Raw genomic sequence first — 22713 nt, forward strand, 5'->3', positions numbered from 1 at the left:
TAGACTATTATGGAGATTGATTTTGGAATTTAGATGCACTCTTATTGATTGTGCTTGGCCGTACATGTTCATATCCTTGAAGATGTATCATGGAGGTGTTGCAACCTAGAAGACACAAATTTGACTAACAAGTTTCTCCCATTTTTATGACTTTTTTCCCCATCTTAGTTTAGTTTGAAGCCCAAAAGTTTTGCTTCTTAATTAATTTAAATTTTTCATTTTGTTGCTTTTGCTTTGGGAACAACATCTAAGAAATCACTGCTGAACCTAAAGCAATGAAAACTTATCCCTGTTTTTCTTTTAAGAGTTTTCTAGATTTTGCTTCCCTTTTGAAGTCTTGCACTTGTTTTGAATTGAGCTGGGTGAGCTTTGGTTGTTGTTAGGTCCATCGAGTTGATGACAGCACAGCGGACCTGTGGACAACAGATCAGAACCTTGCCTTACTTCGCGCCATGCTTATGTCCATTGCAGCATTCACGTGTCAGTTTATCTCTTACTCGCCCCTCTACCTTCCCCAGCACGTTGTCTTTTCCCAAGGATTGGCCTTTCCTAATAACATGTCCCAAAGATATAAAGTGAACTTTCACCAGCCTCGCCTCCAGGAAGCACCCTGGTTGCACATTCTACAAGACATATTTGTGTTTTTGTCCCTTTTTTTTTTTTTGGCAGTCTATGGAATAGGTGATACTCTTTGCATAATTCAAATTGTGCAAATTTTTTTTTGCACGATTCAAAGGCGCTGATTCTTCTTAGGCCTCCTTATTCATTGTCCAACCCTCAGAGGCATTTGAAATGATTGAAAATACCATGGCTTGAATCAGGCACACCTTAATCTTTAAGGTGACATCCTTGCTCTCCAGGACTTTACAGAGGTCCTTGACCAATGCAACTTTTTTTTTTAAATTTCTTGACTGCTCCTGTCACAAATATTGACTCTGGATCCCAGAAAAAATGAAATCATTGACAGTTTCAATATTTTCTCCATCTATCATGATGTCTGTTGATGCAGTTGGAAGGACTTTTGTCCCCTTGGTGTTGAAATATGATTCCAATGAAAGGCTTGTAGAAAGTGTAATCCATATTGAAGACCTGAATGCTTGCAGAAAGTGACGAAGACTTGAAGCTCTGATCATCAAATCTTCGTCCAATGAGACGTTTGGCATCGAATACTGTGTTAGTAGCAACTTGATTCTTTGCCGCATCGCCAATCAGTCGTTCGATATCGGTAAATGCGACATAGCTTGGCGTCGTCCAGTTGCCTTGATCATTTGCAATGATCTCCACTTTCCCATGCTGGAAGACCCCTACACAGGAGTAGGTGGTGCCAAAATCAATGCCAACCGCAGGGCCCTTGGACATGGTTGCTTAGTGAAAGTCCCAGGTGGTGGAGAGGGGAAAAAAACGTACCTCAAGTCCGCCGCTGCGCTAAATGAGCTGAAGCTCTGATCAAAGACAGGTTTTGGTATATGGTGTCCAAATTAATATTTGGCAGATATTTCAGTTGTATTAGCATTATTCTCTGACTCTTCTTTCTCCATTCATTACCTTAGTACTAATTCCCTTTCTTTACATTTTATTAAGAATATCTTGTAGTTAGGGTTTAAGGATCTAAAACTCGCATTGCCATTGAGTCTGTTCCCACTCCTTGTTGACTGTTGGGTTTCAGAGACTGTAAATCAGACAGGAACAGATTGCCTATTTTCTCCCTCAGCACAGCTGGTAGATTTGAACCAACAAAAGAGACATGGCCTTTGGGCTAGGAGGGCAACTCCCTCCAGACCATGCCACCAAAGTTCCTGTTAGGTCTAAGTCATTGTTGTTGTAAGGTGGCATTCAGTTGACTACAATTCATAGCAACCCTATGAAGGGTGAATCTGAAACCCATCCCATCCTGTGCCATCCTCCCACTTCTTGACACACTAGAGCCCATTGTGGTCGTCACTGCATCAGTCTACCTGCTTGAGGGTCTTCCTCTCCTTGGCCAACCCTCCACCCCTCCGAGCATCACATCCCTTCCCAAGGAATAGCCCCTCCTAACAACATGCCCAAAGTATGGATAGAGGTAATTCTATTCTCATATGTCTGACGCTGAAGAAATTGAAACCTCCTCAACAATGGAAAAAAAAAAATTAAAATCCTTTCAGTTGTTTTCCCCTGGTCTGTCTCTCTGTCTGTCTCTCTCTCTAGACCAAGGAATCCTGCCCGGAAGCCCCCTTAATAAAGCTGCTTTAGCTTTCTCTTAAAAAAAAAAAGTAAAACCTTTTCTATGTTAAGAAAAAAGACATTTTAACCTCTCAAAAAAGGGTTGTAGGAGCCTTAGTGGTGTGGTGGTTAAAGCACTTGCATGCTGGCAGGATGGCGGTTGGAATGACCACCCACCCTGTAGGAGAAAATGTGGGAATCTGCTTCTGTTAATGTTTGCCCAGCCTTGGGGAACATATGAAGCAGCTCTGCTCTGTCCTGAAAGGTCACAATGGGTTGGAATCTACAAGACGGCAACCTTTTTGGTTTGTATAAAGTATTTTAGAAACATAGAAATTATAGAGCAATCAATTGTTGTTGTTGTTGTTGTTGTTATGTGCTTGTTGTTGTTGTTATGTGCCATCGAGTCACTGCGACTCATAGCGAACCTATGTACAACAGCTCTGAACCTTGCTCTGTCCTGTGCCAGCCTACTGTCTCTGACACACCTACCACCATTACCCCAGTCACTGAATCAATCCACCTCATCAAGGGTCTTCTCTTGAGCTGTCTCTCCATGCTCCCAAGCAGGGGAAAAAACTCAACTCATTCCCAAGGAAAGCAGCTTTAAGTCATATCCCAGTTTAAAGGGTGGAAGACTAGAAGGAAAGATGGTTATTCCACGAATTTGTGGTCTTAGGTAATGTCTAGCTCTAGTAACAATATGGTGGTTAAGTGTTAAGGAATTACAGTGCCAACACAAAGGTACATGGTTGGAACCCACCAGCTGCTAGGCAGGAGAAAAAGGGGTAGTCTCCTCGTGTGCAGTTTATGGCCTCTGAATACCTGCTAGAGTAGTTAAGGGTTAATTCTGACTTGACAGTACGCAACAGCAGTGACAGAGTGTATATTGTCACGCCTTGGAGCCGAGGGTCCAATACCATAATTTTCCCTTTGTTAGTCATCCACTGCTCCAGAAGCTCACGCATTTCCTTCTCCCAAGGAAGGGCAGTTCTCCAGAGAAGGATAACAGGAGGACACTGGTAACCACAATACTCGGGGGAGCTGAGAGATGGCCGAGCAAAGGCAAAAAAAGAACGTGGATGAGGTGTCGAGAACATCTACTGCAATCACGCATTGGCATGCACGCTTTCTACCAACAGGAAAAAGTAATGAGTCACACTGCTAAGTGATGGTTTCAGCATTTATTGCTAGTTCAGTAACAAAGTCCAAATAACAAAAAAGCAGATAGTTTCTCTACAGCCCAACATACAGTCTGCTAACATGAACCTTCATGATCAGGGAAGGGCCATCTGAGCTTTGTATGTCTTCAGCAGGCAGGACCATCTGAGCATTATGGGTTCTTCAGCAGGCAGGACCATCTGAGCGTTATGGGTTCTTCAGCAGACAGGACCATCTGAGCGTTATGGGTTCTTCAGCAGGCTCAGGATAGAAAGTTTACAGTGATCTCCGTCTCTGTGACCATAGCTCTCGTGTGGGGGACTATGTGAGGAGTGGAAGGGCAGGCTGGCTGCACTTCTGGGTGTTATTGACCCGTTGGATGTCCTCCCCCCCTCTGAGCCAATCACATTTCTGTTAACCTTTGCAAAGTACCTTTCTTTTCTTGTACCTCCCATTATCCAAGTGTGGTAGATGAAGGCATTTTAAAAGGCCATAACTTTTTCAAGAGGTAACCAAGAGAAAAACCCTTCCCTTCTTACTTGGACTTGCCTTTGGAGGTCTTTAACCTTTTACTAACTTTTTCCTTTTTATCCTTTAAAGTAAAAACCATCTTTATTCAAAATAGCTCCATATGAGTTGAATAATGCACTCCAAAAATTCACATCAACCTGGAACCTTAGCCCTTTGCAGTGTAATTATCAAGGACCTTGAGACAGACTCCTCTGAGCTTTGATATTGGCCCTGAATCCAGTAACTGGTTCCTTTATAAGGGAGAAGAGGAAAGAGAGGAATTTGCTCACAAAGAGATAGAGAAGAATCCTTGGCTCAGTTAAACTGATTAGACAGAATGAGTGTGCAAGACAGCGGGGAAGCGGCAGCACACTTCTCGGGCCAGATAATCCTCATGCTTCCAGCCCATCAGTGATACGTCACTTGTTCTGCTTAAGCGTATTCACTGGAAGAGAAAAACTAGGTGGTTATGATTCAGGGAACCCCGGAAGACATATGTTTCCACATATAAAAGCATCCCAAGCTCCAGATAATAAAAACAGAATTCCTTCATGTCAAATCACCAGTTACCCAACAAGTCTGTCGACCTGGCAGATAGATGAAGACTGAGTTGCCTTTGGGGACTGGCTGAGACAAGAGGACTAAAGCAAGGGATCAGAAACCGGCATTTTGGCCTAAAAGAAGGTTGACTAAGTTAGTGGGTGATGTATAAGGGACGCAAAGAACGCAGAATGAGAGTGAAAAAAAAGTAAAGAGCCCCCGAGGGCGGGTCTTGGTTTGTTTTGAGTAAGTGGTAGCCTTGGGCTGGAGCTAGCGGCACATTGCGCCCCACTGCGTGTTCCTCGGACCACGGTTTGGGTGAGGGAAGTCTGTTAGGCAGATCGCAGCCTCACATCTCTGCATGGTGGGTGAGGAGCAGCAAGCAGGCGCACCCACGCCATCGTCCCCACCTTCGCCCCAAGCGACTCACTTAGCTCTCAGGCAGATATTTCCACAGTAGGTCCTGCAACACGTTTCGAGGGGTGATTTACAGGTGTGGGTTCTGGCACAACTTCTGTCACAATATCTTGGGGTCCGAGGAAGAGACCTGCACTCGGCAACTCTTGTTTCGTCAACTGGAATTAATTGGATAGAGACTGATTTGATGTATCCACTCACAACTTACCGGGGAAGGGGGGTGTGTGTGTAACCAAAAGAACCTTTTCAAGATCAACAACTTCTCCAGAAACCTGAGAGCTGCAAGCCAGGGTTTTCTTTACCTTTGAAGAAAATTCCTTCGTGTATCACCCCAAATTCCAAGCAATAGGCTGAAATCAATGAGCTTAAAACCAGAAAAACTTTTGAAACCATTAATGAAATCAGGAGCTGGTTCTTTGAAAGTGTCATTAAAATAGACAAACCTTTGGCAAACTTAGCAACAGAAAAGACAGAGAAGACATAAATTACTCATAAAATGAAAAAGGTGACAGCACAATAGAAACAGCTGCTTGGCATTTCTTAAGCTGAAGGAACTAAAGAACAATTTCAAGACATGAGTTACAATGCTTGAGGATGATATGGGCAGAATATTGAATGATTCAGGAAGCATTAAAAGAAGTTTGGAAGGAGTATACACAGTCACTGTGCCAAAAAGAATTAGCTGACACAGAAGAATTTCAAGAAAACAACATGTGATCAAGAGGCAATGGTAAGGGGAGCTCTGGTGGCCTAGTGGCAAGAAGCTGCACTGCAATCCCAGAGGCACACGGTTCAAATCCACCAGATGCTCTGCTGAGGAAGGAGGAACAATCTCCTCCTGTACCAGTCAGATCTGATTTGACGGTACACACACAAAAAAATAATAAAAATAAAGTAAAATAAAAAGAGGCAATGGTAATGAAGGAGGAAGATCAGGCTGCTCTGAAGGACCTGGAAAAAAAATAAAGCCCAGGAATTGATGGAATACCAATTGAAGAAAAAAAAAAATCCAACCAATATTGTAATAGCTCGATAGAAGGTTGTTCTCATGGGACTTTCTTATTCTCCTGTCCTGTCCCCACAGCAATGCAGGCCCCTAGGTCTTCTTTCGGCTCCCAAAAGTTAGGGCATAGGACATTCTCAAAATATACAACCCGCACTACTAAACCTATTCTCATATCATTTTACATGCCAGGACCTGTAATATCCTCTCGCTCTGATCTCCAAACCAAATTTCTAGACCGTAAAACTCCACCCAAGGAAGATAGCAGCCTACTTTTCTCCCTTTATTTCTTGTGTCCTGGAAGTCAGAACTGACTCAGTGGCTTTTCAGAGACTGTAAATCACAGGCTGAGTGATTGTCCATCATTCTCCTGTGGAGCAGCTGGTAGATTCGAACCATGTGCTTTTGAGATGACTGTGCAACTCCTTACCACTAGGCCACCAGAACTTCCAGACATACCACCTCACTCAGCACTAAGCATCTTCCCACGTTTTATGGCTTTGACTTCCCCAACCTTGTTAGTCCCTTTCCTTATGTTCTTAAATCATCCCTTTATCGGTCATTCACATGTTTAAGATTCTTCTGCTCAAAATAAATGTGTTCAATAACACCACTTTGTTATTCACACAAAAGATATGCCCAGCTTAAGCTGCCACATCCTGGAAACATGGTCTGGGGTTGGGGGAGGAGGAGGAAGAGCTCTGATTGTGCTTCTCAAACTGATCCGACGTTGGAAAACATTGTTTCTTACTGGTTATGGAGTGCAGACAAAAAGCCACATTTTCTTCCGCTATACATCCACTACTGCTTTCAGATCTGATAGTCAAAGCTTGGAAACACCCCAGATCGGAATTTCCCGCTGAACCTTGCTCAGGTCTCTCTGCTTAAAGAGAACTCCTAAAGGGCGACCTCAGAAATATGGGTCCTTATTATGCAAAATGGATAACCCGGGAGGACATTATACTGGGTGAAATATCTCAGTCACAAAAGGACAAATATTGTGTAGGGCCATTGTTATAAAATGGGACTGATATTGGGGTTGAGGGAAGACAGAGAAGGAGGGGAGGAATGATGTATACTGTATTGAAAGAGTTGAGGGAGAGAACTGTTTAAAAGGGATATATGATTGGTTATTATTGTCATGACAGGAGTTCAGAATGAAGGCTGCACAGTGCAGTGGGCTTGGGGGGAGGGATTGCGTAACAATGAAAGAGTTTTTCTTTTCAAGGAGAAGAGTGAATTGGGGTGGCGGGGATGGGCAGCAAGAAAAGTGTAACAATGAATGAATGGAAATCCTAAGTCTCTGTAAAGTTTCATTAAAATTAATTTTTTTAAAAAGGAAGAAATGTGGGTCCTGAACCAAGCATAGACCTCCTAGCACAGCAGCGTCCTCCCTGGCAAGATCACTTACTGTTTTTCTGTCCGAAGCCTCCCTGCACGTGCAAAACCATCCCAGCCACGTAGGCAAGCAGAAGGAGCAGAAGAGGCGGGAGCTCCATGATACTGTCTGCAGGCCTCTGTATTAAGTTCTGACAGAAGATAGGTCTTTCCTCAATGATGCTAGAGGAAAAGACTGGGAGAAGAGAAAGAAGGGGGTGGGAAAGAGAGGACATGTGTGTGAATGCTGTCTTTTCCCTTCTGATCGTACCCTTCTGCCTCTGACACCCAGCTCCCTAGCTGGACCTTGGCTTCCCCAAAGCTGATTCTCCATCTAACATTACATGACCCCTTCCTTTACAAAAATCATGGTTTCCAACGATTGCAAAACAGCACATCCTCAGACCGTACAATTTGTAAAACACACACAAGGAAAATAAAGAGGAAAATACGGATTAGCATTGGTAATTCTACCGAGAGATAATCTCTACATATACCTGAGTACTTTTGTGCTGAATTCATTCTTCTTTTGGAATTGACATCATACTATGTATTAAGTGTCCTGATTTCTTCACTTACAAACATACATATGAAGATGTTAGAGTGGACATTTGGGTTACGATTCCAAGACTAAGAATGTGAGACTGATCCCAGAGCGACTGAGGTAGAACACCCAGCCGAGCTTGGAAAAACTTGACGGTCAAGAACTAGCTAGGTAAAAAGTAATTTAATTCTATAAAGAAGTGTATAATAAACCTACAATCATTAAAGCAGTGTTAAATTGACATAAATATATACAAATAAATTCATAGAACACGTTAGTGAATCCAGAAAGAAATGTTCACATATAAGGACAATTGGGTGGTTTTGGACTTTCTTTACAAAGATTCTAAAGTAATATAGTGGAAGGAAAAATAAGTTTTTAATAAATGGTGCTGGGACAGTTTTCCATTCCTATGAAATAGCTTGCCTCTGGAAACCCTATGAACCTGGAAAAAAGACAAAAGTTATACAGGAGGTGTCCAGGATTTTCATTCATAGGGTCGCTATGAGTCACCTGCAACTCGACGGCACTTAACAACACCAACACCAACAACAGGAGAGAGAGAGAGAGAGAGAGAGAGCGGGAGCGCAATGGGCCTAGCGGACAGAAAGCCATGCTCCCAAGCCAAAGGTGGATGACTCTACTCTGTGGCCCTCAGGCCTGCCTTTAATTGTTTTTGGTGAAACAATCTTCTAGGTCGTGTAAGCCTGGTCTGTCCACTTGCTGTACAGAGGTAACTCATGGTTGCTGTGAAGCCAAACACTGTGACAACTGATGCGTCAAATGTGAGAATGGTTACCCATGGCAGACAGTGTTTAGTGGAGCTCCCTGATTAAAACAAGCTTGGAAGCAGGAGCGGCATCCACTTCCACAATAGCTTGCCTCTGAAAACCCTGTGAACATGGAGAAAGGACCAAAGTTATACAGGAGGTGTCTAGGACTTTCGTTCATAAGGTCGCTATGAGTCACTTGTGGCTTGACAGCAATTAACAACGCCACCACCAACAACATGTAATAAATGTGGAATTGGTTCTCTAACCAATTCCAGGTTCTTTAACCTTGTGGTCATTTTCCTGGTGTTTTCCCCCTCTCCCATATTCACTTATGACTGCACCTACTTTTAGACTTCACTTTTAAACTGTTCCACCATGAGCAGCTTATGTGTTTTCTTTTTATTACTACAAAAGCAATTATTCTTTCTTTGCAGAGAATATGTAAAGCATTGTAAGGCAAAAAGAAGGAAACAAACATCAGCAGTAATTTAGTAAGTCATGTACAGCCACTGTTGCCATTCAGGTGTGTAGCATCCATCTGCATGCATTTACTGGGTGATAGTGTGCACTTTTCTGGAGCCTGTATTTCACATCACCAAAGTCACAAAGAAACATACCTAACTCCAGAGATAGTGAGACTTTTACTGAGAGCAAAATAGAAAATAAAGTAGAAGGCTAGGTCACATATCACATAACATCATATTATTGAAACAATCAATTATCTCTCCCAAATGTTCCAATCTCTGCAGCAACTACATCTATCTTTCTCTCTCTTCTTTCTCCACACATTTCCTTTGCTAGTGCTCCAACCAGGCATATTCTCTTCCCTTTTTGCCCTCCCACTCGGTTTTCATAAATACCCTCCGCTTCCACATTCTACTCAAATGAGCAAAAACCATACTATTTAGGCAAATCCAGATTGCCATACCTGCTTTTCCACTAATGTACTCTACCTAGCTCATGCTGTTTCGTACTTTCCTCGTGAAACACGGTGTCCTTCTGCAAAGAACAGTACGAAGTACGCTGTGCTAGAAATTTTATACCGAGTCACGGGCAACACACTCCTCCTCCCACCTAAATTTTAACCAACCAAGTTGTGTGAGTGTGACACAGAAGCCTGAAGGTGCCTGAGGGTGTGCTGGCTCAGCATGGTCTGTCCCCTCCTGTGTGCAGTAAATCAACAGCAATGCCATGTATGCCCAGGCTGTCCAGAAAGAGAACATGTTTTTAAATTCTTCAACAAGTGTGCACAATAAAGATAATGCAATCAAAAGTTACTTAAAATGTTATGTTTGAAGCAGTTTAGCATTTCCTTAGAATGTTGGAAATATCACTGCATTCAGTAACCCACTGTTTTTATGTGCCGTTGAGTCACTTGCTACTCATAGTGACTCTATGTACAACAGCCCTAAAAAAACCCTGCTCTATCCTGTGCCAACTTCATTGTCCCTGACACACCTACCCTCATTACCCCAGTCACTGTATCAATCCATCTCATCAATGGTCTCCCTCTCTTTTTCCATCCCTCCACGCTTCCAAGTATGATGGCCCTCTCCAAGGACTGGTCCCTCCTTGCAACATCTCCAAAATATGTCAGACGAAGCCTCAGAATCCTTGCCTCCAAGGAGCAAGCTGACTTCACTCTCTCTAAGATGAACCTGTTCGTTCTCTTGGCAGTCCATGGTATATTCAATTTTTTTCTCCAGCACCACAGCTCAAAGGCATCAATTCTTTTTCTCGCATCCCTAGTTACTGTCCAGCTCTCTGATGTATAGCAAGCAATTATGAAGACTAGGGTCTGGGTCAGACGCACCTTAGTCTCCAGACTGACATCCTTGCTCTTCAGTACTTTGGAGAGATCCCTGACAGCCAAGTTCCTCAATGCAATTTGTCTCTTGATTTCTGGCTGATGGTACCAAGAGCGTTGATTGTGGAGCCAAGCAAACTAAAGCTGTTAACAATCTCAATCTCTTCACCATCCATCATGATGCTGCCAACTGGCCCAGTGGTGAGAATCTTTGTTTTCTTGATGTTGAGGTTCAATCTATATTGAAGGCTGTAGTTCTTGACTTTCTGCAGCAAGTGCCTCAGGTCCTACTCAGTTTCCGCAAGCAAGTTTGTGTCATCTACATAATGCAGGTTTTCTATGAGTCTTCCTCCAATTCTGATGCCACATTCCTCCTTATACAGCCCAGCCTCCCAGATGATCTGTTCTGCATATAGATTGAAAGGTATGGAGACAGAATACATCTCTGGCATACACCCTTCCCTATTTTGAAGCAAGCATGCAGTGTCTCTTTGCTCTGTTCTGACGACTGCCTCCTGGTCCAAGTATAGGTTTCACATAAGCACAATCAAATATTCTGGGATTCACATTCTTAGAGTCAGCCACAGTTTGCTGTGATCCACAAAGTCAAATGCCTTTGCATAGTGATGAAATACAGATAGACATTCCTCTGGTACTCTCTGCTTTCAGTCAAGATCCATCTAACATTAGCTATAATATCCCTAGTACCACTTATTGTTGTTATGTGCCATTGAGTCGCTTGCAACTCATAGCGACCCTATGTACAACAGCCCTAAACTCTACTCTGTCCTGTGTCAATTGCACTGTCTCTGATACACCCATCCCAATTGCCCCAGTCACTGAATCAATCCACCTCATAGAGGGCCTTCCCCTCCTGCACTGTCCCTCCACCCTACCAAGCATGATGTCCCTCTCCAAAGACCAGTCCCTCCTTACGGATAAATAGCCAAAGAAATATTCAGACAATGGAGGATTACGCATCACTAAATAATTATCAAGTCTTGATATAGTGGCTGCCACAGAGGACTCACATATAACAATGACTGTGGTGGTGCCGAACAGGCAGTTCTGTTATGCATGGGCATCACTGTGAGTTGAGGCCAACTTGGATTTCCATTCATTGCTGCACATTTTCCTCCCTATCCCCTCACCCAGTTCACTTTTCTCTTTAAAAAGATTCTCACTGTTGTACAATTTCCTCCCTCCCTCCCTCACCTCCCAGTCCACTTGGCTATGCACCTCTTATTCTGGACTGTTTGTTGTCCTGCAAATAATACCTAATTATATATTCTTTTTCTACAGTTCTCTCCCTTGTATGTTTCAATTCCATATAGATTATTTATCCCCTCTTTTCCCAGTTTGCCCCAACCCCCATGTCAGTTCTGTTTTATAACAATGATATTATGCAGCATTTGTCCTTTTGTGACTGGATATTTCACTCAGCATAATGTCATCCAGGTCACCCATTTTGTATAATATCTTATGAGTTTCTTGGTTTTCAGTGCTGTGGAGTATTCTGTTGTGTGAATATACCACACCTCTATTCATTCCTTTGTTGATGGGCACTTGGGTTCCTTCTATCTCTTTGCTATTGTAAACAGTGCAGCAATAAACATTGGTTTAAAAAGAAGGTCTTGAGCTGCAAGTCAAAATGGCAATGATTGAATTCTCATCCCAGAAAAATAATAACAAAAATTCAATAAGACAGAAAATAAGAAATGTTGTTAAGGATGTAGAGAGATTGGAACTCTCATATACTGCTGTTGGGACTGAAATAGTGCAACTGCTGAAGAATACAGGTTGACACTTCCTTAAAAAGCTAATGATAGAAATACCAATTTTAAAAAAAATTTTATTTTAATTGTGATTTTAATGAAAGTTTAGTTAAAAGTTGGATTTTCATTCATTCATTCATTGTTGCACATTTTCCTCCTCCCTCCCCTCCCAGTTAATTTTCTTTTTAAAAAAATCATTAATTTTTTGCACAATATTCTCCTTCCCCTCCCTCTCCTCCAGTCCTCTTTTTTTTAATTTACCTCTTATTCTGAACTATTGTCTAGAAATATCATTTAATCAAGCAACCTCTTACTAAGTATATATATAAAAAAGCTATAATATGAACAGAACACATATATGCACATTCATGTTTATCACAGTGTTATTTATAATAGCAAAGAGAGGAAAACAACTAAGTGTCCATCAACAGATGATTGGATAAGCAAACTATGGTAGATACACTAACAACTAAAGCACATGGTACATTGTTTGCCAGCTACACAGTATCTAACTTCTCAGATTGCTTTGAAGAGATAAAGTTTTCCAGCTGCACGGTCACATGAAGTCCTCACAAAGCCCCAAAGCAGAGGTTGTTGTCCTCATGTTGAACATGCGGAGGTGGGGAGCCTCAGAGAGGCCCACTGAGTTGACCTTGACCACAGGCCCATGAAGTTCTCATTTCATCCCCTGATAGGACACTTTCAACCCTAAGGCTGGAAAAGCCTGTTCCAAGTGTGAGCCTTCAGTCCCTGCAAGTACCCAGGGCCCAGGAACCACCCACCTCCTTATGCTTCATGGTCAAGAACTTATTGTGGATGGAACCCTGCACCAAAGGAGCACAAAGATGGACCCTGAAGGTGGAGAACAGAAGAGGGTGAGATCTGTTCACAGTAGACATTCTGACTTTGTAGAAATGGCTACACTCCTAGAGAGGTCAGAAGATAAAAGAAGCATTCCTAGGAAAACTCACACCTCTGTGAAATACTAGGCATTCAGCTCAAAAAATGGCACTGGATACCCTTAATCTTTTTTTTTCCTTTTATTTCATTATTTTTTGTGTGTACCGTCAAATCAGATCTGACTGGTACAGGAGGAGATTGTTCCTCGTTCTCCAGCAGAGCATCTGGTGGATTCAAACCGTGCATCTCTGAGATTACAGTTGCAGCTTCTTGCCACTAGGGCACCAGAGGTCGCCTGGATACCCTTAATCTTGAGCTCTTGTGGCCCAGAGATAAGGAGCTGTACTATCACTGCGCAGGAGGGGAAGACCCTCTATGAGATGGATTGATTCGGTGACTGGGGTAATCGGGATGGGTGTGTCAGAGGCAGTGCGGTTGGCGCAGGATAGAGCAGGGTTTAGGGCTGTTGTGCATAGGGTCGCTATGAGTCGCAAACGACTGGACGGCACATAACAACAAAAACTATCAACCCAAAGATTCACAGTTCAAATATACCAGCTACTCCAGAGGAGAAAAATGGCCAATCTCCTCCCGTGGGATTTACTGAAAACCCATTGGAGGCTCAGCTATGAGCTGCAGCTATGAGTCGTGTCCAACTCGGTGGCACATAACAACCATTAATCTTACAAAAATACCCAGAAAACAAATCAAAGGAATCAGGATGGTGCTTTCCGAGCTTCTGTGTTTGTGTCTGTGGCAGGAAAATATTTTTTTCAGTATCATCTGGTGAAAGTTTATTGTTAAAGAAAGAATTTTATTTATTTTTTTTTTACGTTCCAAAATCTCTCACTAAAACACATGGTGAAGCTGAGTCCTGCCACAGAGAAGGCAGAACGTCGAAGAACGCAGCAACCAGAATGAGTCACGTGGACAGTTCTGCATTCCAGAAAGCTGTAGATCTTAATGCCAAGAGGCAGGCTCTTGAGAAGCAGTTGCCTAATTGCTAATATTTGATCAACAAAGTGAGTGAGTGGATGAGGTTTAAGGCACTGACTTTAGAATCTTTTACTATTACTAGCTTTTACTAGCTCTGGATCGTTGAGAGTTGCTGGCTCTTCTCCGAGTCAGTTTTTTGTTTGTTTGTTTGTTTGTGAGTTGTTTTTTTTCTGAGTCAGTTTTGACATATGTAAAAGGTAGACAATAATAGGCACCGCTGTCTAGCTTCCTGTTCTGTCCACAGCCCCTCACACATTGCTTGTCCTCCCACCACTTGTTAATCTTCGCACCAAATACTGAGCTAGCCCCAGCCCCGAGATGACCTCACATGCCTGATGTTCATGGAGTCCCCTGTGGAGCACAACCTGGTAGAGAGAAAAAAGTCTCAATCTGCGATCGATCAGGCAGCCAAATTCTAGTGGAGGAGGAACCACGAGAAGATATATGACTTCAGGCAGGCTACTGAGGAGCTTGGGGATCCCTCGCCCCCCCCTCCAAAAAAGGAAAGAGCTCAGTGTCAGAGCCCAGACTCTTCACTGTCTGACCAGTCCAAATTTTAGCAATGATTCAGGGATTAAATTGACCTAAGCTTTTCAGGGGGTTCTGGTGGCCTAGTGGCAAGAAGTTGCACTGGAATCACAGAGGTGTGCTGTTTGAAACCCCCAGATCCTCTGTGCGAGAAGGAGAGGCAGTCTTCTCCTGTACCAGTCAGAACCAATTTGACAATACACACACACACACACACACACAATTTTTTTTTTAATTGACCTAAGCTTTTCTTGTCCCTCCCACTCAATTTGTGTGGAATACAGACGTACACTGGATGCAAGACATTGACTGCTAAACCTAGGAAAGCAGGACCATGTGCTGCCAACCCATAGGTATGCAGTGTGAATCCACCCACTGCTCCCTGGAAGGATGGGCAGCCTCCTCCAGTGTGACTGCCTGCCTCTGAAAACCCACTAGAGGGTCAGCTAGGCTTGATGGCAAACAACAACAATATGGAAGCAATTCACTATTTTGATACATGTGTTGTTCTGTAGAGGGAAGAAACCCATTCTGAAGATGAAACTCTGCTTTCCCCCTCTGTCCCACACCCACACCTAGGCAGCAAGGATCTTCTCACATCATTCAAGCTTCCTCTCTTTCACAGACCTACCTTTCCCAGCGTGATGTCTCTCTGCCTAAGGTCTGGTTCCTCCTGAAAATATGCCCAAAGTGAGAGAGACAATTTCACCATCCTAGCCTCTAAGGAGTGCTCTGGTTGTACTTCCTTCAAGACAAATTTCATGGTATATATAGTTCAACACTCTTTGCCAAGACTGCAACTCAAAAGTACTGATTCTTCAATCATCTTCCTTGTTCATTGCCAAACTTTAATGTGCATAAGGAGCAATTGAAAATACCAAAGCTTAGATCATGGGCACCTTAGTCTTTAAACTGACATCATTGCTCCCTAAAACTTTGGTGCTTTGACAGAAAATTTCCCCAGTGTAAACATCTTTTTATTCTTCCCCCTGATTTTTTTTATTCATTGTTGCATATTTTTTTCCTCCCTCCTTCCTTTCCCCTCCCCTAGGCCACCTTGCAATGCACCCCTTGTTCCAGATTGTTCTCATACATATAATGCATAATCATATATTCCTTTCAAAGGTTCTTCCCCCCCCCATCAGTGCTAATGCAGTGTTCATTATTTATCCACTCTTTCCCCATTCCCTCTCCAACCCTCCTGTGTCCGTCCTATTTTATAACTGTAGTGTTATGCAGGATTTATCCTTTTGCGATTGAGATATTACACTTAGCATAATGTACTCAAGGCTCCTCTATTGTGAAATGTTTTACTATTTTAGTGGTTTTCAATGCTGCGTAGTATTCCATTGTGTGGATATACCATAGTTTTTCTATTCATTCTTTTATTGATGGGCCCTAGGGTTGCTTCCATCTCTTTGCTGATGTGAGTAATACAGCAAGAAACATGGATGTGCATACATCTGTTTGAGTTGTGGCTCTGATTTCTTTAGGGTATATTGCCAGCTCCTCCGGACCCGATTTTGGCTCCGCCTTGGGCTTTGTACCTGTGGGTGTGTCAGAAGCTTTTGCCATGAGTCACTTCTCTAATGTCTGGCCCCGACTTCTGCCCATGCAGCTAAAGTACTCAAGAGCAACGGTGTCTTTCTGGAGACTAAGGTGCACCTGATACAGGCCATGGCATGGTCTTTGCAATTCACTTATGCATCAAAGAGTTGGACAATGACTAGGGAGGATAGAAGGAGAATTGATGCCTTTGAGCTATGGTGCTGGAAAAGAGTATTGAATGTACCATGGACTGCCAAGAAAACAAACAGATTCATCCTAGAGAGGGTTAAACCAGGCTACCCCTTGGAGGCAAGGATTTTGGGGCTTCATCTGACGTACTTTGGACGTGTTGTAAGGAGAGACAGAGACAGGTATTTGGAGAGGGACATCATGCTTGGTTGGGTGGAGGGACAGCGCAGGAGGGGAAGAACCTCTATGAGGTGGATTGATTCAGTGACTGGGGTAATTGGGATGGGTGTGTCAGAGGCAGTGCGATTGGCACAGGATAGAGCAGGGTTTAGGGCTATTGTACATAGGGTCGCTATGAGTTGCAAGCGACTCGACGGCACGTAACAACAATAACATATTCCCAGCAGTGGAATAACTAGGTCAAATGGTATTTCTGTTTCCAACATTGTGAGAAAGTGCCAGTCTGCCATCCGTAGTGGTTGTACCAATCTTTTGATTTCTTAACTGATGCTACTGTTTACTGATTGTGAAATGAAATAATTGACAACTTCAGTCTTTTCTCTATCTGTCATGATGTTGCCTATTGATCCAGTGGGGAGGATTTTCTTGATGCTGAGATGAACTCATTTTTAAGGCTGTAGTCTTTGATCTTCTGCAGCAAGAGCTTCAAGTCTTCTTCACTTAACAGGAATCCTATTGACAACATCTGTGGAAAGAATCGCTGGGGAAGCTCAATATCAGTAGTCAAAACTGGGCCAGATGCTGACTGTGGAACAGACCACCAACTATTCAACTGTAAATTCAAATTGAAACTAAAGAAAATGAAAACTAATCCATGAGAACAAAAATAAGACCTTGAGTGTATCCTATTTTAATTTACAAATTATCTTAAGACTAGATTTGTCACATTGAACATTAATGACTGATGACCAGAAAGATTGTGGAATGACATCAAGAACAGTGTCCACGAAGCAAGCAAAAGGTCATTGCGAAGACAGGGAAGAAAGAAAAGCCCAAAATGGACGTCAGAAGAGACTCTGAAAATTGAATTGGAATTGAAAGAAGCCAAGACAAAGGGAAAGAATGCCGGGGCAAAATATTTCTTTTTTTTTTTTTTTAATTGTATTATTTTTATGTGTACCGTCAAATCAGATCTGACTGGTACAGGAGGAGATTGCCCCCTCCTTCTCGAACCACATACCTCTGGGATTGCAGTGCAGCATCTTGCCACTAGGCCACCAGAGCTCCCTCACCCCACGAGGCAAAAGATTTCTAAGGGCAACTTGAGAAGACAAAGCAAATGAAATGTGTGGAGAGTTGGAGTTAGAATGTGTGTGTACATGTATGTATATACATATAATAATTTTCATAAAGAAAACTTTTCTTGTCAAAAGGAGAGGTTTATTATGTAAGAAGATTTGTCCCCTGCCAAAGCCAAGTCTCCCACAGAAAAGGACATGATCCAAGAGACCAAAAAAAAAAGGGGGGGGGGCAGGCAAAGTGGGAGAGAACACGGCTCCCTGAATTACCGACTTGACCAGAGGGGGCAGCAGGGAGTCCAGGATCAACTGTCTCCTTTCTCTGCCTCCACCTCTCCTGGCAGCCACTCCAGCAAAGTCCAGAAACTTCCAGCCAGACACAGAAGCTGGCAGTCGTGGTCAGAGTGATGGCACGCCAGACTCTGCTGCCCATCCTGCTCTTGTGCATGGTGCTGCCGCAGTCCCAGGAAGGGCCCCGCAGACGCCACAAGCACTCTCCCAGTAGGTGATGGACTGAGGAGGAGGAATGGGGAGGGGGCTGAGTCTAGTCTAGAAAATACTAGTCTAGTCTGAGTACTAGTGCCTCTTAGCTCATCCACCTGTGACCCCCCCTGGCCATGAGGACACAGCCCTCCCACACCGTGGCGTCCAACCCTTTCACTGATAGCAGGAACAGTGACCTCGAGAGGGGACAACTTACACCATCGTGTTCTCCATGCCCCAGTCTCAGAGACTGATGACCCAAGGGCACAGCAGAAAAGGTGCCCAGGGTTGAGTCAGATGGGAGGAGAAAATACTTCACCCATATTAAGAGAGCTTGCTGGTTGTAGAACGAAAGGGCGTTGGAGGAGCAAAATGCAGAGGCTGCTGAACCAAGTCCCAGTTACCCTCAGAGGGACCAAGGTGCTAGTGGGGGCAGAGGGGTGGCAGAAAGTGATGGGTTCTGGGAACCCATATTCTGGAGACCATAAAGTAATGAGAGGACTGGGAGGACACATTCTCTTCCTTCTAGGGGACCCTGAAAGCTCTGAAGAAGGGGGCTCATGGGGGGACACCTCTCTAGCTTCATGAAGCCCTCTGGGGCGGAGCATAGAGTCTATAAAGGTCATCTGTGCCTCATTGGGAGACTGGGCCCAAGAGCAGGTGTGTGAGAAGGTGGCCCAAACTCCTACAGGGATGTGTGTGTGTGTGTTAGGATTCAAAGTGGGAACAATCTGTCAGCTTTGGAGGACTGGGAGGGATCCCTGAAAATTGTGAGAAGGTTGAGTAGAAATTGAGTTGTGGGTCCTAGAGGAGATTGAGAGCGGGGTGCACTGGATCCACTGACCCTGCCTCCGGCCCCGTGTCAGAGCCCAAGGACACGATGGAAGTCCAGACTTGTGAGAAGCGGCCCAGCATCTACCTGTGCAGCCGCCTCTGTGTGAACCACAAGGAATGTCAAGCAAATAACATCTGCTGTTCAACCTTCTGTGGAAACATCTGCATGAGCGTCCTGTGACTGGGGGGGCTGGGCCCCACCCTCTCCTCTGAGTTTGCACCCAAGACTTAAGCATGAAGACGACAAATGCCAGCTGTCAGCCGGCAGTGCTGCTCTCCCCACTATCTGAACTGTTTGTCCTCAAATAAACCAGGGCAAGCCCAGGAATGCTTCTGTGTCCCCCCACTCCTGTGCACATTGCTCACGCAGCCCGCAACGCCCACACTTGCCTGGTCCTCTCTTCTGCCCCCGCCCCCATCTGCACTTCTCTCTCCCTGTCAACCTTTTGTTTTCTTTCCCTTTGGCCCACACGCCTCCAGCAGACCCAGGAGGCTCAGCCCCTTGTCCCGCACTGACCCAGATCTTCCAGGGGGCTAAGCTGTCCAGGTGTGTCCCCTTCAAACACTGAGAACATTCCTGTATCTTAAGGGCATGGCCACAATGTGGGGCTGCCCAGGGACAATTGAAAGTAAGGAAAATGAGTCCCAGAGGAGGGAAGTAACACATCCAGGGCAAAAGCGAGAGAGAGGATACGACCCAGCTCCAGGAAGGTGTTTGCTGCAGGCTTTTATTTGCACCTGTCATAAGTAACTTGGAAAGCCATTAGTAAATGACCATGTAGGTTTAATCAACAATTATAACATTGGGCAGCATCCCATTACCCAGCAAATCTGATTACTATTTTGGGAATATCTACCTAATTCCATCAGGAACTCTGAACAAATTCTTTTTCTGTTATTTGATAGTTATGTCAGAATATATAATTCTCACAAGAAAACAGTATATGATCAAAACCCATGAAGAATTGTTCATTGTCATAGAGTCAGAACTGGCCCGTCGTTAATGTTCCAGCAGATTCCCCAAGGCAAAGGGAGGAAAAATTACACATCTTTCTCCCATGGAGCAGCTGGTAGATTTGAATCATTCACCTTTGGATTGGTCGCACGACTCCTTACCCACTAGGCCACCAGAGCTCCCTCCCAAAATATAGAAATCTTGAGAAGACAAGCACAAGAACTGTCACCCTCGGCTGTTAGTGCTCTTGAGCCTTGGAAACAGGGCAGGTGCATTGACAGTTTTCTAAATGAATGAGTCCCAAGCATCTCGGTGAGATTGGCCACCTAAATGACACACCTGTGTGAAACTAGGGACACTGTAACTGGGCGTTAGTCGTAGTTCAAGGGCATAGCTACAGACGTTGAAATAGACGTTACTGCTCCGGTGGGAGAAGGAGGAGCAGTCTCCTCCCCGGTGATAAGTGCCTCTGAAAACTCCCTGCAGGGTCAGCCATAGGCCGGTTCCCATTCTAGGAACTCAACAACAACAAATGCCTGTTTACGGTGATATACACATAGATTTTTAACACTTAATAAGATTCTATTTAGTGTCGTATGAAATAAAACTCTTGTCTTCATAAAGCAAAGATTTTCATTCTATTAAATCTTCTACTCATGGAATACCTATGTCTTCCTTTGTGCTGTGGGCGATATAGGTAGGGGCAGAAGACAGTGGAGGAACAAGAGCCTTCCCAAACCCAACACATACACAGACACTTTGTGCAATCTTTGCAAATCCTACTTATCTCTATAAGAATTCCCCCATTGTGGGCATCGGCCTCACCCTTCCTTATCCCTCACGTCTGGTGGATTTCGTGCTGATGAAAAGAGAGGTTAGAAAAAGCCACATAGCATGAATTTCACCTGGACTAAAATCCTGACTCTTGACTTATTTTAACCAGATCACTAATTTTCTTTGGGTCTCCATCTCTCATTTTGAGAAGTGGAGCTAATGATAGTATTTCTTTCTGGGGTTGTGTGAGGATTGCATGAGTTGTTACATGTAAAGCGTTTACTATGTAATGTTTGTTAACATGTTCAGTGTGTATCCAGCACTTACACCCAAAGTATCTGGAACCAAGCAACTTAATACCAAATTCCCTGTGGTTATGCCTTCGAGTTGGATTGGAACCGACCCATGGCTGACCCTCGAGTGGGTTTTCAGAGGCTACAAATCACACAGGAAGAGATTGCCCATTTTTGTCCCATGGAGAAGCTAGTGGATTTGAACCTCACACCTTTGGGTTGGCAGTGCAGCTAGCTGCTTAGAAACTGCTCCAGGTTCTCTGGATGCCAGATAGTTAGCAGGTATGAGGTGGGTTGACACCCATCTTGAGAACAACAATGAATGCAAGCACAGCGGTGACCTTGAAAGGGTGACAGACTGAGCAGTGTCTTTCTGGTGCACTTGGTCAGGGTTGCCACACATCAGAGCCAACTGGACAGCACCTGACGACAAATGACACAGTCAAGGACACTACGGAGGCGACACTGTTGCTACTCTTGTTCTGCAGGTGCAGAAACTGAAGCTGATTTGAAAACATGAGAATGTGAGGAAGTGGACTGGAGAAAAGATAAGGACCACTCACCGTGGAAGACAACAGTCACAGCCCTGGCACACAGCAACCCTACGAGCAACAGATCTGAACCCTGTCCTGTCTTGTGCCATGCTCATCACCCCTGACACACTTGAACCCATTGTCACAGTCACTCTGTTAATCCATCTCTTTCAGGGTCTTCCCCTCCTTTGCCGCCCCTCTGCCTTTCCAAGCGTGAGGTCCCTCTCCAAGGAATACCCTCTCCTAGCAGCATGCCCAAAGTGTGTGAGATGAAGCTTCTCCATCCTTGCCTCTAAGGAGCTTCCTGATGGCACCTTCTCCAAAACGTGTTTGTTCTGTTGGCCACCCACGGGATGCTCAGAACTGGTGGGAGAATGGCCACGTCTGTGGATGATGCATGAGGAGTGGGTGCTTAGCATGGACACTGATTTCCCTACGATCTCTCTAGTGGTTTAGTGGGTTAGAAGTTGAGCTGCTAAATAAAACACTGGCAGTTCAAATCTACCATCTGCTCCAAGGAAGTAAAAGGGAGAGTCTGATCCCTTTAAGATTTACAGTGTCAGAAAGCTACAGAGGTCCTGCAGGAGGCACAATCGGTGCCAGGCAGTAGGCTTAGTTTGTGGGCTTGTTCACAGTGGAGCAAAAGGGGAAAAACAGGGAGTCCAGCAGAAACACACTCTTTGAGCTGACTGCTTTCTTTTGGCCCTAGGCATGTTATCTCACTGCCCTGGGACTCAGTGTCCACAAGAAAGAGGCCCTTGGGGCACTCCCACTCTGTGGTGGCCAGGTTGCCGTCCTCACTGCTCCACTCCATTTGGTCCTTCTGATGTAGGGTAAGGAGTGTTCTTGACACTGACCGAGGCTCCACATGAATAGTTTTTGCCCCTAGCAGTTCTGGATGGGTGAGTACAGAAGCTGAGCCTCCTGGGCCTGGCAGAGATGCCAGGTCAGAGCGAAAGAGAGTAGGAAAGCCTGGTGAGGAAGGACGGAGAAAGGCCCACGAGAGGGGCGAGTGGGTCATGGTGCAGCACTGGGCTGACAGTGAAGACAGGAATGAGAGTAGGAAGGCATCGTTGCTGGGCCTGTCCTGGTTTATTTGACAGGGACAAGTGGTTCAGACAGTAGCAAGAACAGGGTTCCTGTTGACAGCAGGATGTTATCGTCATGCTTTAATGGTGGGCACCATCTCTGAGGGGAGAGAGGCAAGGGCCCAGCCCCCACTCACAGGTGATAAAGGCAGACATTCCCGCAGAAGGTTAAGCAACAGCTGTAATTTTCCGGACACGAGTGGAAATAGGAACAATGGTGGTGA

At 44.4% G+C, this 22713-nt stretch overlaps 1 protein-coding gene across 1 annotated transcript; it reads left to right on the forward strand.

Annotated features, from left to right (window-relative positions):
• The first annotated feature begins 17936 nt into the window (after positions 1–17936).
• On the forward strand, positions 17937–19027 carry WFDC10A (WAP four-disulfide core domain 10A). Its single transcript, XM_006881578.1, has 2 exons — positions 17937–18030; positions 18879–19027. Exons 1-2 carry the CDS (start codon positions 17937–17939, stop codon positions 19025–19027), a joined length of 243 nt encoding a protein of 80 aa, XP_006881640.1.
• The last annotated feature ends 3686 nt before the right edge of the window (positions 19028–22713 follow it).

The sequence above is a fragment of the Elephantulus edwardii genome, unplaced genomic scaffold (genome assembly GCF_000299155.1).
Source record: "Elephantulus edwardii isolate Elephantulus edwardi_28Jun2011 unplaced genomic scaffold, EleEdw1.0 scaffold00015, whole genome shotgun sequence".
NCBI classification, from domain to species: domain Eukaryota; kingdom Metazoa; phylum Chordata; class Mammalia; order Macroscelidea; family Macroscelididae; genus Elephantulus; species Elephantulus edwardii.